The following is a 20011-nucleotide window of genomic DNA, read 5'->3' as shown; positions in this document are numbered from 1 at the left end:
GTTTGTTTTTGAACTAGGTTTGGTTTAAATATAGAGTTAATTACACCTGTTATTTTTAAATATTTTGCAATTTTTGCGTTTATATCTTTTTCATTTTCATATGTGATCATACATCCTAGGTAGTTAAATGAATTCACCTGTTCTAAGATCTTGTTATCTATTACTATTTTAGTTCTTGCTGGATCTTGTCCTTTAAAGGCCATAGTTTTTGATTTTTCTGTTGATATTATCATATCATAATCTTTGGATATCTCATTTAGATCTAAAATAGCTTTCTGTAAGTTATCTTCAGAATTTGCAAGTATTATTTAGTTGTCGGCAAAGAGGAGAGTGTTTACAGTTTACTGTAGGAGAAAGTTTAATTCCTTGATGTAAATTTTTATTCCATTTTATTATTATTTCATTTAAGTAGATATTAAAAAATGTTGCTGAGAGGGGACATCCCTGTCGGACCCCTTGGTTTATCTCTCTCGTATATGATAGCTCGTGATTTAGTCTTATTTGCATTTGATTATTTTCATATATACTTGTGATAGCTTTTAGGATATTATTTGGTATTTGTCTTTCTTTTAATATGTTAAATAATATGTTTCTCTTAACTTTGTCAAATGCTTTTTCAAAGTCAATAAATGCAATATGTGTTTCTAAATTGTATTCTCTTCTTTTCTCTGTTATTAATTTTAGGCAAAAGGCCAGGTCTATACATGATCATCCTTTTTTAAATCCATTCTGTACTTCTAAAATAAAGTTTTTGGAATATTTCATTAGTTTGCTATTTAAGATTCTGCTATATATTTTGTAACAGGAATTTAATATACTGATACTGCTATAGTTTTTAGGGTCATCTCTATTACCTTTTTTAAAGATAGAAATCAGCCTGAAAGAAACAGGAAACGGAAAATCACTTGGAGAAGATAAGCTAGGTTCAGAACTATATAAATACACAGGAACAAGATTCAAAGAAAGACTCTTATTATTTTTTAAATAAAATTTACTCAACTGGTATTCCCCCCCCCCCCCCCCAATAGAATGGAAAAAAGCAATTGTAATTCCTAATTCTTCTTTAATTATTTCCTTTTCATTTTCGTTAATTGTTTGCCAGTTGTCTTTTTTTAAATATTTGTCTGTCTGCAATTCTGTGTAGTAATTTAGAAGTTCTTCTAATTTCAATTCGCCATTTAATTTTATGCTTTCTTTGGTATCTGCATTTAAGTGTTTCAAAATCTTACTTATATACATTGGGTCTTATTTTATATAAATTATGTTCTAAATTAGAAACAAATTTGTTCCATGATTCTCTGTCTTTTTCTGACTTCCCATTTGTGATAGGTTTCTTTTTTCTTTTTGATTATTTCTTTGATTGTATCATCCCAGATCTTCAGTTTTTTCCTTTTATTGAATTTTTTGGTCTTTCCTAAACTTTCATTTGCTGCTGCATTTAGTATCGTTTTTATGTTAAGCTATTCTATTTCTTCATTTTGTTTTATTTATCTAGATATTGGTTAATTCTTTGTTCATATAGCCATTGTACATTTGTGTCATTCAGTAGTCTAGTTTTATAAACAAATGTTTCCATTTTTCTTTCTGTTCTTGTTACTTGTAGCCATTTAGGTGGTAATCTTAATTTTATTTTAACACTGGTCACTGCTTATTTCATATCCTCTGTGAACTCTAACATCTAGTGAAAATTTTGATGTCTTTTCATTTAGTATAAAGTAATCTAATATTGATTTCCATCTTCTTGCTGCCCAAGTATATTTATGTGTCTTTATGTTTATAGAAGGAATTCATTATTTTTAGGTTATTATAAACTACAAAGTCAATCAATTTTTTACCATTCCTGTTTAGAGTAAGTTCTCCATATATTCCTATATTATTATTAATTTTCATGTTTCCAATTCTTACATTTAAGTCTCCTGCTAAAACTACGTAATCGTTTTTATTTATTTTATTATATATGTTTTGTAGCTGATTGTAAAAATCAATATTATCCTGTTCTCTTCATTCTTCTGGGACATATAAACCAATTATTGTTAAATAGCCTGTATCTATTTTTATTCTAGCTTCTATTATTCTTACATTCCATAATTTATAATGTTTTAACTGTTTTGAAATGGAGTTATGAATCCAAATCATGACTCCTGCTTGTGCTCTTTGGTCTCTGTCGACTCCACTGTATATCACATTAAAATTTTCGGTTCTCATAGTTCCTTTTAATTTCTTTTTTGTTTCAGTGATTATTGCTATTTTAAAATTTCTTTCATTTAATAATTGGTCTAATTCTATTTCTTTATATGCTATTCCACTTACATTCCAGTTTGCTATGAAACGACAAAATATAATATATTTTGTCATTTCCATTTTTGGTTTACCTTTTCCATTCCAGGGTCATTTCCCATCGATTCAATCAGATTATCTTTTTCTGTCAGCTTACAAGTAGGATTATGTTCTCCATGTCAGGGGACTAGCCTGACAATGGAATAGTTCAGTGGTAGGGCTGCTACCTTAAGGCTTCTGAACTAGCCTTCTTCCAAATTTAAACCCATAGGAGGAATAGGGTTTATTGAAGGGGAAAGTGTAGATTAGAAAAGAATTATAGTAAGGTTTATAGAGAGGGCATAGTTGTAAGGCCAGAAATGAAAAGACCCCATGGCTCTCGAGTACTCTAATAGAATAAGGGTCATAAAATAAGAAGAGTTGGCTGATGAGGCCTTATAGGAAAGATTAAAGTAAGTGGATCTTCCTCAAAGTAGAAGGAGAGGACAGATCTAGCTAGGGGTCCATGGGAGTGCCGTTTCCATACAATCAAGTCGATTGCCCCATATGGCCCTGTTGGTCCACGAGTCCTTATTCAGTATATTCGGACCACCACACACACACACACACACATGGTGGGCTTCCCTATCTGCCACCCAGAGGACATGCTCTCTAGGGATTACAGGGTCCCCTGAGAGGATCTGTCTTAATAACATTGAAAATTTTAAATGTAATCAAACAAATGTGGGTGTACAATATTAGTTTTGCAAAAAACTCTGGATCTAGTGTAGTGTCATGGCAAACAGGGACAAACTTCAGATTCTAAGAATTGAATCAGTCCTGGTGGTCTTTTAAAGGTGTTATATTATTTCTCATGCTTATTTCATATAATTCAAAAATTGGAAAATAGCATTTAGTTAGATACTGTGTTTGCCAGTGCAACATATGGTTTTGCTTGACTCTATACAGCATAGTTTATGTGGGAGGGGACATGATTCATTAGTTAGTGCTCTTTTTATCCCAGTTGTCTCTAATTGCGCTGTTTATTGAGAAATATTATGCAAAGTGCAAATGTCTCTGTATCTTATTCAGTGTTACAATAAAACTACTTGTTTTTCTTGTGGCTGTTGGGGAGGGCATGTTGTTTACTGCTGAGATCAAGTTATTATCACCCCCGACATGAACGTGTTTAAACTTTTTTTGTGTGTGCGAGGTATATGCGAAACTTTTTACTTTCTTTATTTTGTAAAGTAAAATCAGGGATTCAAGTTACACACGAGGGAGAGTTATATTTGAGTAAGTACGATACACGTTATCTGTTCCAATTCCTAATCTCTCCAATAAGAATTGAATATCATCCAGTGCATCTTAGTACAGATGCACTGGATGATACCTCAAGTATCATCCAGTGCATCTGTATGGTTTCACCTCAAGGAAGTTTAAATGCATCTTGGACATTTACAAGCCCAGCACCAAAAACCCTGAACCTGTACAGTGAGTCCTTATTCCATATGTTGCAGGCATCTCTGAGATGATTGCTAAGATCCTGAAAAGATATAATTTAGTTCCTACTTTTTCCCTATCAACAATCTCCTCTTGGTTACTATTCATGAAAGATAATTCCCTCACACACCCCGAGTGTTCAACAACTTCCATGTAAGTGCCTCTGCTCATACTTTGAACAAACAGAATGTTCTGTTGAAAAATTGACTACAAGAACACCAATCTAATATTAACAATAAACCTGAAAAAAAAAATAGCCTTGCTCAGCATGGAGTGGAGACTGACATTATCCTGTGGTCTAATACTTCCCTTTTACATTGGTGCAGGTTTAGGTTTGAGCATTTTTTTTTTAAAGTGCTGAAGCATTTCTACACTGCCCACATTTAAATCGGAATGACTGTCTCTCTATTGCTAAGATTTGGGAGTCTCATCCTCATAAATGGAAAGCAATAATGTTCCCTCCAATTTAAATTTTTCTTAAAATTTAATTTGGTATAATGCTGTCATTTCATTATGTAATTAAACTTAATTTTATTTCAAATTACCTTACTTTTAAACTTGGGCTTTAATTGTAAATCTTATTTTATTGTAACCACCCACTAGGTAGCATCCAGCACATGGTGGGTCAGCCCTGTAAATAGTATTAACATTCTTTGTTGTAGTTTCATCTTGTGATTATGCTGATGCACTAATGACCAGCTCGTTTCTGGTTGAAAGATTTGCAGTAATAAAATTAATATTCTTGTGAATAGATGTGTATAATAAATGTTATGACACGCGTTCCATTTAAAAATTCATTTATATTATCATTGATAGTGATATCTTTACCCTGGTTTATGATATAAGAATATACAGGGAATTCATCATAAACAAATTCCTGCCATGTATACCCTCAAGGGGTGTACAGGATATGATAGTACTACATGAAAAATTTACATCATTACTAACTTCCTATCTACAATTTTCCTCCAAATCAGTCTGTTACTTATCAAGACTCCAACATTATCAGATCTTATATTTCTATCATCTAAGGCACTTTGTACCATATTGATCCACCTATACCTTGGTCTTCTTCTGGGTTGTTTTCCTGCCAACCTGGAAGAGAACACTTGTTTTTCTAATCTTTCCTTGCCCATTCTGTTTAAGTGACCATATCACTTGAGATTAGCTCTGCTAATGCATTCCTGGATGTTGACAATATCAAGTTCTTTCCTAATATCCTCGTTTTTAATATGATATTGCCATTGATGCCATCTGTTCACGCCTCTAATCTTTCTCAGGACTCTCATATCTGCGGTCTCTAGTCTTTGGTCAAGTGTTTTACTTCTGACCAAGCTCTCAAATCCATAAGTTAAAATTGGCTTGAATACTGTCTTGTAATGGATATTTCTCTCTTATTCAATTGACTTCCTGCCATATCAGTTTTGTTGATTCTGTTGTCTATTTCCATATTTAATCTACCATTTTCACTAAAATAGTGCCTAAGTAGCTGAAATGTTTTACTTGCTCCACAGGTTCTCCATTCACAATGCAGTTTACATTTTCAACGATTCTGCCTATTTTCATTGTCTTTGTCTTTTTATTGCTGACCTTCATACCCTATCTATTACGACAGTTATTCAATTTAGTTAGGGAATCTTGCAAACTTGTAGTGGATTTATTTAGAAGTATGACATCATCTGCTTTATGCAGATGATGTTATACTTCTGACATTAACATCTCCAATTTTGATATCATGTTTAATACCACTTTCCTTCATAATGTGATCCATATAGATAATGAATAACAGAGGGGATAATGTATATCCTTGTCTCACACCAGATTTAACATTAAACCATCTTCCTGTACTTCAATTCTAACTGCTGACTTACAACTAAAATACAGACAAAGTATTGCTTGATATAATGCCCCATTGACACCTATTCAATAGCGTATTGAATAGCTTCTCTCTTGGCATCTTGTCGTATGCCTTTTCCAGATTGACAAAACTTAAATACAGATCTTTGTTATATTCCCATGATTTCTCCACTATTTGTCGTAAAGTGATGATCTGATCCTGTTAGCCTCTATTTGGCCTAAATCCAGCTTGTTCTTCATCAAGCTCTTCTTCCACAATTCTTCTCAACTATTTCTCAAGTATACTAGCATAAATCTTATTCTTGTTGAGAGGCTTATACGCTGGTTATACATGATAACTAATAATTAAGGAATTGACAGCGTACACTAGAAATATAAATTAAATAAACTTTAATATATACTTACCGATATTTCGGCAAACGTCACGTTGCCATCTTCTTGAGAACTTATTACAAAGACAAGTGCACACAAGTACTACATAACAGCAAATGAGAACCGAAGCTAGGAAGCTAACGTTTTTCTAAAGTCCTGATGGTGCCCCTTGACATAGTTCTTGGCCTTTGGGCTGAAGTTCTTCTGATAAATGTTTCCCAAATTTTGGGCAGTCTGATGCATCCAAATTTGTTGAGGTTTGGCATGTTCCTAAGGGCTGAGGCTGATTCCATGAAAATTCTTTCATATTTGAACTTGCTGCAGTGTATTACTGTGGCGTTCTTCCATCTTATTCTGTGGCAAGTATCCAGAGCGTGGTCTGCAAGCCCAGAGTGGCTGTACTTGTGAAATCGGATGTAATCCTTGTGTTCTGAGATTCTGATATTTGCTGTCCTGCCTGTTTGGCCAAAGTAGGACAGTTTACAGCTGCAAGGGACCTGGTATACACCAGATAGGTCTAGAGGAAGTGGTTGGTCTTTAGTGGAGCAGATAAGGGATGCCAATTTTCTATGTGGTCTGTAACAGGTGGTCAAGTCATGTTTTTTTAAAATTTTGTCGATTTTTTCCGAGGTGCCTCGAATGTAGGGAATGGTGATAGATTTAGAGTAATCTTTTTTGTGAAGGGAGGAGGTTGGTGGGTTGTGGATAACTGGGTTAAGTATTTTTTTGGATTCTTTTTTTTGGGGGGGGGTAGCCATTGGCTGAGAAAGTGTCACGGATGTGATTTAGTTCAGTGGTTAGGGCTTGATCATTTGAACAGATTATTTTTGCCCTGTTGAATAGTGTCTTAATAACTCCATATTGTTGTGGGGGGGGCGATGGGATTGTTGGTGAATGTATCTACCTGTATGGGTGGGTTTTCTATAAACTGAGAAAACCAAGGTTCCATCAGGTTGGCGGGTGACTAGTGTGTCTAGGAAGGGGAGGTTATTGTTTTTCTCTTTTTCCAGGGTGAACTTGATTCTAGGGTGTTGGTTGTTTAAGTGTGTTAGGAAGGAGAGGAGTGAATCCGGGCCATGTGGCCAAATAGTGAACACATCGCCCACATAGCGAAGCCATATGGTAGGTTTTTGTGGGGCTGAGTTTAAGGCTTTCTCTTCAAAAGTCTCCATAAAGAAGTTAGCCAAGGGTGGGGAAAGTGGTGAACCCATGGCTGTCCCCTCTATCTGTTTGTAGAATTTTTCCTGCCAAACGAAATAGCCTGAGTTCATTGTAAACTGAAATAGGGCTGAGATATCGGGAGGATATCTCACCCCTAGCTTGGATTAGCTCTAAGGTTTCTTTGAGGGGGACATTCGTGAATAAGGAAGAGACATCAAAACTGACCATTATGTCATTATGTTGGAATGTAAGGTTTTCTATACTGGCTTTGAAGTGGGCTGAGTTTTTTATGTGTGATGGTGTGTTGCCATTATAGTGTGAGAGCGCTTTGGCTAAATGCTTGGCTAGTTTGTAAGTGGAGGAATCAATGCCATCCACTATGGGACGTAATGGCACATTTTCTTTATGTATTTTTGGGAGCCCATATATGCAGGGGGGATCTAGAGTTATAGGATTTCAGTCTGTTGGTAATCTCCACAGGCCAAGAAGTGACCTTCTTAAGGAGCCTATGGAGTTTTCTAATTTGAGAGTTGGTGGGATTATATTCAATAGGGAGGTAAGTGGATCGATCTAATAGTAAAGCCTTGAGCTTACCTGTGTAGTCATTAAGATTGAGTACCACAGTGGCGTTCCCCTTATCCGCTTTGGTGATCACTATTTCTTTGTTTCTCTTCAATTCTTGTAGTGACTTGTATTCACTAATGGATAAGTTGGATTTTAGAGGCTTTGCTTTTGTGAGAACACAGGCTTCATCCAATCTGATATCGTTGGCGATGTAGTTTGGAAGGTGGCGAATTCCGCGTTCAATTTGGATCATTAATTCCTCAGCCGATAATTTTTTAGGAGCAATGGTGAAGTTGTGACCACGTGACAGAGCATTGAGTGCTTCAGGCTTCAAGATAGGTGAAGAAAGGTTAACTACAGTGTTGGTTTTTTTGTTGGTTCTTTATTAATTTATCAAGCTTGTTGATATGTCGGCTCCGTATTTGTTCGAATTCTTTATTAGCTGCCGTACACGAGATGTCATGTGGGACTGACCAAAGCTTGTGATTAAGCGTATGTGAAAGCTCATTTTCTAGCGTTAATATAGCTCTGTTTATGTCGGATAGGGAACTGCGTGTAGCGGTAATTTGCTCCTGAAGTAAAGCCTGGCTCGCCCGGTTGTAGATACGGAGAGCTTTCTGTGAGACGAAGCGGTGTTTAAATTTTACAGAGTTAGGGATGACTTGATTATCCCGGCAGCGTTTAGGAATGCCAGACCATTAAGTTGTCTGGATAACTTCAGCTTCAGTTTGCCGTAATGGCAGGCCTTGCGGGCGAAGGAATCTCCATGGATGATCATTATTCTTGTTGAGAGACTTATACACTGGTTATACATGATAACTAATAATTAAGGAATTGACAGCGTACACTAGAAATATAAATTAAATAAACTTTAATATATACTTTCCGATATTTTGACAAACGTCACATTGCCATCTTCTTGGGAACTTATTACAAAGACAAGTGCGCACAAGTACTACATAACAGCAAATGAGAACCAAAGCTAGGAAGCTAACGTTTTTCTAAAGTCCTGATGGCTTTAAAGTTTCTAAAGTTCTAAAGTCCTGAGGCTGATTCCAATATAGCACCTAGCGGGCTATATTGGAATCAGCGTCAGCCCTTAGGAACATGCCAAACCTCAACAAATTTGGATGTATGAGACTGCCCCAAATTTGGGAAACATTTATCAGAAGAACTTCAAAGAGATTTTGATATTTTTTCAAGTGGCAGGAAAGTCACTTCTCTACAAGTACAACATAAAAGAGACTTTCCTGCAACTTGAAAAAATATCAGAATCTTTTCATTCTCCGAAACCTCCACATCACCCAATGAAAAAACCAGGAGTTCATAATATTCGCTGTGGCATCTGCTAAGTAGGCAAGATGTGGAGATCGGGAGAAATCCACATGAGCGAACAACAAAAGGACATACAAAAAAAGAGAGAAAATAAGTCTGGTTTGGCGTTTCACACAGCTTCTACTGGTCATGATGTACTCTGGGACAGAACAAACATGTCCTACATAGATAAAATCTGTTTCCCAAGAAAATTCAATGAGGCAGCAAATATGATTAAAATTCCTACACAATGCAACAAAAATCAAGGCTTAATCTTAAATCAAGTTTGTCCGCGTTTATTAAAAATTTACCCAGTTCAGACCTCAGACAGAGTGAAAGTTAACCACAGAACACGACATCAAATAGCATTGTTTCTAGCCAACACGTATTAACGGTTGTATAGGTCTGTTATTTGGTTTTTGAACGAACTTTTTTGATGTTCATAATACCAATAAATGAACTTGTTTTTTCATAATTTCTTAGTTTGTGCTTTAAACTGTTATCTTTACCCCTGAAGATGTTAGTCTGACGACTAACGAAACTTGTCGGGTTTGTTTTTTAGTACTTGTTTAGTTTTTAAAAAAAACAGTCTTTTTTTAAATAAAAAATGTGGTCACAAAACAGGAATGATTCGATTGATTTACTTTACTTATTTTTTTTTTGTAAAAAAAAAAAAAAGTAGCTCAATCAAATGTTTGAACATTAAATAAAAATTTAGGCAATTAATTTTTATTAACTTTGATTTTATCTTCTAATATAGCTTATACTTTAATTTTTTTTTTTTTTTTTTTCCTTCAAATTTACACTAACTGATGGATGAATTATAATTATCCCTATTGTTTATTGTACTCACATAACAGGATTTTGCTTAGCACGCATTAATTGATGGATTAATTAATCACGTTAAGTGAGGTTTTCCTGTATTTGCAATCTTTACTGTATGTCTCTAAATTTCAACTCTATCTACTAAAACTGCCTGACCAATTTTGTCTAACATAATCCCACCAGTGCAGTATGGCATTGGATATTTCATTATACCAACATCCATAATGTTACATTTACTAACATCAAGCTGATCATCCATTTTGAAATATCCATATTTCTGGCCTATTCTTCAGAATAGGTTGCAAATTGGAAAAATCCATTGAAAATCATCCTGGACATCAATTGTATCATGTGAATAGGATTTTCTCTCTCTCTAAATCCTTTCCACTTTCATTAATCTGAAGGCTGAAGAACAGTGTACGATACTGGTCACCTTAAGTCTTGCAGACTCATGCCATCTCATATGCTGCCCTGATATGTTACTTAACCATCTTCTAATCCAAGCTATTAGTTTATAATTCAATCTTATATCCTGTGCTTATGCAAGTTTTCCCATGCTGTATCCTTTTGGCAGAGTCCAAAAGTATCGTGTATTCATTCTCTTTGTCTGATTCAATTATAACATTATTATAGAATCTGAGCAAGTTACTCAACCATGACCTTTTCTTAGCAAACTCATGCTGAACAAGAACATTGCAAACTATAGATTCTTTATCAACCATTTTCTGTATGCAAGCTCTTACCCACTTTTCCAAAATCTTCACCACTACTTGAAAGATACTGATAGGTTTATATAGTTACATCACCTTTGTGTGAATGGAATGCTGTAGTTATATGGGATAAATGGAATTATGTAATATATCTTGAATTTGTAAGTCAGCAGTTAGAATTGAAGAAAGTACAGGAAGGTGGTTTGATGTACTCCTGAACAAATATAATACAAGTCTTCATGATTCTTTAACTAAAATGATAAAAACTGTAACAAATCTGGCATGAACAGCAGCAATAAAAAGACAATGAAAATAGACAGAAACATTGAAAACCACAACTGCATCCTGAATGTAGAAGCTGTACATTTCAGCTATTTAGACTCAGTTTTTAGTGATGGCAAATTAAATATGGAAATATACATTAGAATAATCAAAGCTGTATGGGCAGGAGCACTTAGTTTAAATTTGTGTAGAATAAGAAGATAATTAGCTCAAAACATTATAATAGTAATATACATGACAGTGTTCAAACCATTTCTTATGTATCTGAGAGCCGGGCTCAAAATAAAACCTTTGATTTAATGTGTCAGCAGAGCTAATTTAAGGTGGTTTGAGGACATCGGTAATTATGTGAACTTAATCATGTAGTACTGTCATAGTATATGTACTCCTCGAGGGTACCTATTAGGAAATTGGTGAAAGTGAACTCGCTGCATAATGTGAGACTTGATTTTGATATCCTGCTTATTGGTTATTTGAAGTGGCTGGGAAAAGTACTGTTTGGTCACCAGAGCAGGAATTTGGATTGCCTTATTAATCTCTCTGTAAATAGACTGTGCCAGTTTATTTATTTCTTTAAAGAGATTGCTTTTACACAGCGTTAACTAGATTTACAGAGAGATAATTTAGAGATCAAATTAATAGATGCACATTTTTCCAGAGTCACTTGTGTTAGCAGATACATGTGTAGTATATTTTGTAGGCTTTTCTTCTTAAGAAAAAGGTAACAGCTTAAGTAGACATAAGAATAGACATTGCACGGGAGAGGATGAAGGTTATCTTTATTTCATGCTGCTTTAATATTGTGGCTAATCGATATTGTTGAACATGCTTTGAGTATGTAGTAATGTACATCCCCTCTGTAGTCACAGTTAAGGTTGCATGGAGGAGCTGTAGTTCTTGGTTCTGCTTCTCATCATTGTTTGAAATGTTTGTCCTCACATGGGGTTTTGGTTACTTGTCTGTTATATTGGTGATCAAATGTAGTATGATGGTACCCCAAGATATTTGCTGTTTTCTGTAGACAACATAGGTGTTTGTTCTGCTCAGAGAATCCCGAAATTTTAATTCTACTGTAAAGTGGATGCACAGTGCCCTTTAAGTAGCCCTGTAAGTTCTTCATATGTACTGAAGCCAATTTATTTATTGTATCCAACAGTTTTTTAATCATATTCCAATCCATGAAGAATTGTAAACCTATAGTACATCATTCTTAGTATTATAAGTTAGTTGAAAGTTAGATAATCTGGTAATCCTATTTTTCAGAGTAAACATGGAAGCCACTTTAAGCATCTAATAAGCAGGGTACTGATCTTGTACTGTGATGAAATGCACCTATCACCTGAATACATACAAAAAATCTTGTCCACAGGTGGATTCTATTCCATAGCTCATTTGCTTGAGGTTATTTGAGACTATTTTATATATATATATATATATATATATATATATATATATATATACTGTCTCAGTACATAGATAAAATAGTCTGTTTGAGGAATTCTTAGCACTTCATTGAGAAGATCATTTTAACATTGGAGTTATTCTAATCGATATTGGTATATCGATTAGAATCATCCTCTCGATTCATCCTCTCCCATGCCTAACAAGCCTTGATATTAGCTTGTTAACAAATCTTTCAAAGGATGGCATTTAATGTCTTTTATAGGCATTTTTCACTCCTGATATCATTAAACTGTTTCTACTCTATGCAGACAATAAGTTCTTTTCAGTTTGGTGATACACCATCAACAGAAGGAAGGTTTAGTGATGGACTCATTGCTTTCACCTCTGCTAGCAAACTTATATGCAGAATCTTATGAAAGTTGATCTTTAGAGAACTGCTTTGCATTTTGATCATCTTGCCAGGATTTAAAGAACAACAGTGAAGCTTAGGCTACTTAAACAGCCTGCATCTGCTTTATGGAATTGGAAGACAACAGGTTCCTTTCTTTTTATTTTATTTTTATTTTCCTGGGTAACTGATCAGAACAAACATATACTGGAAGATATCTCCATGTTGCATTCCAGCATCTGTGTGATATGATAATGTACAGCATTTCAGTGATGACTAGCAGAACCAGGAACTAGTTGCTTAGTGTAACTCTATAATGGTTATAAATGCCAAACAGTCACAAAATATCCTGAAACAGCCTCTCAAGAAAAATCCAGGTTAGGACAACCAAAAGTACAGGCTGGCTGTACTGTATCTTATATTCAACTTGTAGGAAGAATAGCAAACATATTGAAGCAGCATGAAAAAATGATAACCTTCACCCCAACTTCTACAGGGTCTTCTGCAATCTTATGTATCTCTAACTGTTACATTCTTCCAAAAAGAAGTTTACAGAAGCTGCCATTCATGTGGTATATATCTGCTGCAAAGAACAACAGGCTAATATCTTGGAAAATCTATATGGCAGAACACATCAGATGTTGAGAATCAGACAAGTGTTCATAATTCTTAGCACGTGATTATCATCAAATGTTGAGAATCCAGAAATCAAGTTAGACTTTGCCTTAGGTGTATCAAATGAGGATCATCAAGTCCTCTGAGCAAACAGATTGCCTATATCTTGCAATAGCATCAAACTCAACAAGGCTTCTGAAATGTTGCACATCTCAGCTGGTTCAATAAGAAAGTGCATATTAAATCAGGTTTTGTTCTCTCTTTAAATATTTGAATCGCACTGCATTAGGATATGATGGACATTTGCTTTTTATCTCAAAAATATCTTGTGATTTGCTACATTCATATAATTGTTAAACCATCTGTTTTATTTTGTTAATATCATCTGTGTGTTGTAGTCGATTTTAACATGATTTATTACTTTTCCCAAAGGAAAAGTATTGCATCCCACAGTAATGCAAAACTTAGCATTTAATAACAGTTCCTTCTTTCTGTGTGTGGCTGTTTCTGGCACATCTGTTAACAGGAAACCTAAGCAGGAGGGAAACAATTACTTAATATGCTCTGTAATTGAGAAAAATTTGAGATGTGCTTTTTTACATGATAACACTGAAGGTTCCTTGCCAGTGAAGATTTTATTAATGCTTTTAACACCTGGGATATTTAGTAGTAAATTTCTTTAGGGACCCCCCCCCCCCTCAAGAACCGATACTACTAAATAGCAGCCATCTTGCAAAAATAAATAAAAATAAAAAATCATTACATTTTAAAACAGGTTTAGGTTTGAATTCTGCAAATTATCAGTAGACTGTCCATTCTAATAATGAAGCTATAGAACAGCTGAAAAACAACCATCATTATACCACCTGAAGGAAACTTTAGTCTTCCTGACTATTGAAGACTAACAGAAAAAATGCAGAAATTTTGACAAGCATCTGCTCCATTTTAAAAGACCTTAAATGATATCACAACAGCATTATTTGCAACAGCATAGTAATGAATTCTCAAACAAAATCAAGAATGAGCTTATTATTCCCTACATATGACTTCTTCGTATTCTAACAGAGTTCACACAGATTTTAGCCAAATATATTCTACCTTATCTGGTTATGGAGTTACTGATTTTCAAGTTTACAAACACTTAAAATTTCTGATGAAATTCTACTGACTTATGATGTAGGACATCAGACTATTGCTCGTTTTCTTGCATGTTATGTCCCTCCTTAGCTATGAACTAATAATGTGCTTAAATATTTTTTTTTTTAAATAAAGTATTTCACATTCTGTATGAAAATATAATATAAAACAAAATCAGATCAGGAAAAAATTCTTTGTTAATGGTTCTTACTATACTCATTCAAAGAAAAATACTTACCTTAGTGGAAATATTTAAAACATGGTCTTCATAATTTAGAAATGTGAATTTTACTGATTCTTGTTTCTCAGTGAATCATGAAGTTGTGCATCATTTAATTTGGAATTTAATTAACTATATTCCTAACATGGAAAAACTGTTTCTAGTTTAGCCATGTTGGGAACTAATTTTCTGGTCAGGAAAACTCAAGACAGTAAACTGAATTTTGATATTTGCTGTCAACCTATGCACATAAGTATCTAAGTTTGCCATTATTTCCATTATGTCAGTCATATCTATGCTAGGCAAGATTCATCATCTAATAGAGAATTCCCTGCTGAGAGAACGCTTTGTCACTCAGCAGGGAATGAAGTATCTAATAAATGCCTTTATCAGTAATGAATATCAAAGTAAAACTAAAACTGCTTTCTTTGAAAAATATTCCCTTGAAGACACAAAAATATGAGACAACTATACTGTGTATAGAATTGACCTGAGTTGGTAATAGTTCTACTTAAACATAAAATTAGCACCGTCCTCTGTTCATTCATCAGGATCTGATCTCTTCTTTGTCACTCAGGCCAGTTTTGGAGCTGAAATTCCTTTCTTAGGATACACAAAAAATTGATAAGTATTGAGCAACATGTATCAGAAACAATCTAATGACAGTAAGCATTGCAGCAGCACCATCATTCCATTAATTTCCAAACTTCTTGGTATGGAAGCAAGACAATGGCTAAGATCAAACTACTTCATCATTGCTATGATAGCAGAGAGAGATTCTTGCAAGTTGCAGAAATTCTCCATTCTGATGAGTGATACAACATAATTTGTTTCTTTATCATATGAAGCTGTGTTATGTCATTTAGGTAATTTCACTGTCAGAGTTACTTGTAATAATCAACGGCATCAACATATACAAATTATCTCTGGTCATTTGTAGTAGTTTGGCAAAAAAAAAGTAGTTAAAGTAGCAGTTTATTTCGTATCCGAACACAAGTGGTGTACAGTAGTAAGTAATTGGTACAACATTATTTACGACAAATTAGGATACATTATAAATGAGAACAGCTTAAATTTAATAGGTAAATTATATAGGGAATAATAAATGAAATATGAAGGAAAAAGAAACTATACATAATCTATATACAATAAATATGGTCTGATGTTCCTCCAGTATCTTGCACAATCAACTGCTCTTTTGTGCAAAGTGATTGAAGAAGGGTGCAAGAAAGGTGTTCCATGGACTGGGGTGTTCCACACTCACAATTGTCTGGTCCAGTAAGGTAGCCTGATTTGATGAGGTTTTGTTTGCAGTGTCCTGTAGTTCATAGTCTGAGGCTTTTCAAAAAATGTTCCAGTCCAAGTGCGCACAACGTGGAAGATGTTCGGCTGTTGGAATACCAGTATTATTTTCAGGGTATAGTGCAAACCATTGTTGAAGTCTTGTCTCTAGAGGGTTTTTAGGTAGTTCAACAGTTTCTAAAAAGCTATGTCGGGATCTTAGTCTTTGGGGCACTGTAGTCTGGGCAAATAGTGGGTGGTGCTCATCATTCTTCTGCTTCTTTCATCAGCTGAAAATGCAGATCTTTGAATTGAAGGGGGGTGCAATACCAGCCAAAGTGTACAGGTCTCTTAATGGTGTTAGTTTGTCATTCTGTAATTAAGAGATGGCTTTCATTCAATGCTGGATCAAGTTTTTCAGTATGGCAGGATCTGGCCTATACAGGGCAGGCATATTGAGCCAAAGAATAGCAAAGGGCCAAGACAGAAAATCCTAGTGTGCTAGGGTCTGCACCCTATTTGGAGGAAGTAAGCTTTCTTAGTATATTGTTTCTTGCATTAACTTTTGCCTTTGTTTTTTCTGTGTGTGTTATATGAAAGAGTGAGATTGAGAGACACCGAGGTAGACAGAGTTCCTGGAATGTTCTGCATTAGAGCCTTCCCAAGAGATCTGTAGCTTCCTGTTGGCTTCCTTATTGTTAAGGTGGAACAGGCCAGTCTAGGTTTTCAAGGGGTTTGGTTTTAATTGATTACTGTTATAATATGTGGTTAGACTATTTAAGGCAAGTGATAGAGTAGTTTCAATGGACTTGAAATTATTTGATTGAGTAGTTATGGCAAGGTCATCAGCATAGATAAAATTTCTAATTCCAGAAAAGATGGAGATCATTGATATAGATATTGAAAAGTAATGGTGATAACACACTTCCTTGGGTGGGACCATTTGTTTGGGGGATTTCAGTGGCTCTTCCTATCCCCTGAGGTCCACAAAAAAAAGCATCTGTTTTCCAAAAGTGATTGGATCAGGAGGACATGGTGATAGTCTGTAGTTATTCCATATATTTTATTTCTGAGTGTGAGATGGTTTATGGTATTGTATGCTGCAGTTAGGTCTAGCCAAAGACTGCTCCTGTGGCTAGATTTTGCTCATAACCATTTTCTATATATTGAGTGAGGTTGAGAATTTGTGATGTACAGGATTTGTCTAGTCTAAAATCAGCCTGATCAGCAATAAGATGGAGTTCAATTAGAGGTTGCAGCCTATTTAAAATTAATTGTTCATAGAGTTTAAAGAGGATGCTGATTAGTGATATAGGTCTGTAATTTTTTTGCTATGGTTGGAGTTTTCCCTGGTTTCAGTAAGGCCACCACTTTAGCATGTCTCCAGATAGTTGGTATCCTTATGGTTCCGAGGTAAGTGGTTTATAGGTTTAATAACCAATCTTTAGTCCTGGATCCAAAATGTTTGGTTTGTTCATAAGATATCAAGGCTGCAGATTTTGTAGGTTTTAATAGGTTTATGACAGTGTTGAGTTCAGTGATTGTGAAATCTGAGTTAATCATATTTTGTTCCTCACTTGGGGTTCTAAATCTTATTTTATGGGTGTGTTTTATAGAATTTTCAATTTGGTAGCAGCTGGTGAGTAATTTGATTAGCTGTTACCTGTGAATGCTCATTTGGTTTACTGAAATCCTTCCTAATGCTGTTACTTAAGTTCCATGCCTTTCTACTACTATAAGTCATGTCAAGGACTTCTATTTCTTTTTTCCATGAGGTATGCCTTTCCTCTGCCATCTCAGCATAATTTTTCTCCTGCATGGATAGTCTCCTCCGAGAAGTGACTGGTGTTGTAAAGTTGTAAGTAATTAGCATATAACAAGTTTGATGTACCAGTGATATACAAGCATGGACTTGTAAATCATTGGAAAGGCCTTGAATGTAGTTTGTGCGGCATCCTCGTAGGATGTGTTTGGTTGAGAGTTTGGGGGGACTGGCTCTATAGTATGGTCAAGATCTTCCACGAAACCTTTCCAATTAGCTCTCTTGAAATTAAATCATCATCTGTAAGGGACTGTGTTAGGCATAATGGCTGGGTTGAATTGAAGCATTATAGGTCTATGTTGCTTATGTGGAATGGGATTTAAAATCTTTTTAACAAAAGTGTTGGATATTTTTGAGCTAACAAATATGAGGCCCTGCTTCCATCTGCCACTGTTGAAAGATGCAGGGAGTTCTGGATTATGTATCAGGTTTAGAGAAATTCAGCCCATTTTTCAACAAGTTCTTCATTTTCAATGGACTTTGTGTAACCCCAGTTAATACTGTGGCTGTTAAAGTCATCTAATACAACATTAGTCATGTATGCATTATTATTGAGGAGGATGTTGGGAAAGGAGAAAGCTTCTTCTGGTAGTTTATAAACTGAAGTGATTGAGATTTTTAAATGCGATTGTAATAATCTCAATGTTTCTGTTGTTCGTTGAGTCAATGGACGATGGAATTAAGTCTTCTTTAGTAAATATTGCACTACCATATTTATCACAGGGTATCTCTTTGAGTTTCATACCATGAAAAGGTCTGGCAGTGCCTTCCCCTCTTGAGTTTCTTGCAGGCTGAGCACATTGTAGTTATTATCTCTGCAAATATTTGCAACGAAATCTTGCTTGACATTGGAAAGACTTTCAATATTAAATTTTATTATTTTTAGGCCTGGCTCCTGGTGGGATCCTTTAGGACAGAAATTTGGGAGCATTTTAGTTTGATCACTTGTGTTTGATTGGTAGCAACTTTAGCTTTCCCCAATGTGTACTCACAGGGTGCAAGAATGAGAACCTAACTGTTGTGCACCCCAGTTTATAAGTATGAGAACTAGATTAGTGTTTGTAATTACTAGAACATCTGTTGAACTGGTTGAAAATCTGATCATATTAAATAAATCATAGTATTTTATTAGTATCAGAAATGATTGTCATATAAATTCTCACTCCTTATGTCCATTGAAAATGTGTTATTATAGGTACATACCCAGAAACTGATATTTATATATTTTTAATTTTATTTTGTGATGATTCTAGTGAAGAAGGTGAAATACCATCTTTGGAGTTGCTTCAAGAGTTGCTTGGAGAGCAACTTCGAAAGGTAAGCTGTGAGGTATTCTTTTGTATTTGTAATATAAGTAAACACAACTTATCTGAGCAATTAAAAACCAAACTACATAATGCAATGACACTTGCACTAATGCAAAGAAGGAACACTTCAGAAGGTTCTGATATAGTAACTGAATTCAGCAAACTAATTATTTATTTGTTGTATTACAGACAGTAAATGAAGTGTCCCTTAATTTTGTGGATAGAAATGAAATTTCTTGTTTGATGTTTTCTTTAGGTGTTTTATTCTTACGCCCATGTCAAGGAATCAAATTTTGGGCAAGAATAATAACTGAAGTTGATTGGTAATTATCTTCAGTTATTATTTTGGAAAAAGTTTAATGAATTAATTGTTGATTTTATTTAATTCCATTAGTGTACCAAATCTGCTTACAGTTCAAGTGGTTTAAGTTTCATTTCTGTACCATTTCTTAGGCTTATGTGAATTAATTTGACATCTCTTATATATGTTTGTTCATGATGCTAAAAATTGTCCCTGAAATCAGAATAGTAAAAAGTGATATTTGTCATCATATAGATGGTTCTGTAATTGTCAAGTAAAGCTAGCTTCTTAATGCAGTTTTTTTTTTTAATGGCAGTTTAAAACCATGAACTGATTTTTTTGACTAACTCATGTAATCTTTAGTATTTATTCATTTTGGTCTTCTTTTTATATTGCCAATGCTGTTGACTTAAAATTGTTAATGATGATAAAATTGATAACATTGCCTTTTATTTTAAACGCATGTTATAGAAAATTACTCTAAATGTTATATATTATGTCTCAGTTATTTTCTGTGTGTATTTGTGTGCCCTCATAGATAGTTATTTAATATTTTAGTTATTTTGTATCGCCTATATTGTATTTTTATTGTAACCAGTATGGCTATGGCCCTTGGTTACGTACGTTGTACAGTTCTTTTTAATTTATTTCTATTTCCTGTTCTTTATTCCTAAGTCTTTTCTTTTACTATC

General features: G+C 34.6%; 1 protein-coding gene across 4 annotated transcripts in view; it reads left to right on the top strand.

Moving 5' to 3' along the window:
- Positions 1-20011, top strand: part of dgt6 (dim gamma-tubulin 6) — a 248962-nt gene that overhangs the window by 79726 nt on the left and 149225 nt on the right. For all 4 annotated transcript variants that reach the window (XM_090406343.1, XM_090406342.1, XM_090406341.1 and 1 more), the window contains exon 7: positions 18965-19028. In XM_090406343.1, the coding sequence (XP_090262469.1) occupies positions 18965-19028 (64 nt within the window). The remainder of the gene's footprint in view (positions 1-18964; positions 19029-20011) is intronic.

This window comes from Typopeltis vanoorti, chromosome 16, assembly GCF_054136105.1.
Source record: "Typopeltis vanoorti isolate ZY-2024b chromosome 16, IOZ_Tvanoo_1.0, whole genome shotgun sequence".
NCBI classification, from domain to species: Eukaryota; Metazoa; Arthropoda; class Arachnida; order Uropygi; family Thelyphonidae; genus Typopeltis; species Typopeltis vanoorti.
The sequence above is the reverse complement of the archived record's forward strand: the minus strand, read 5'-3'. Positions and strand labels throughout refer to the sequence as shown.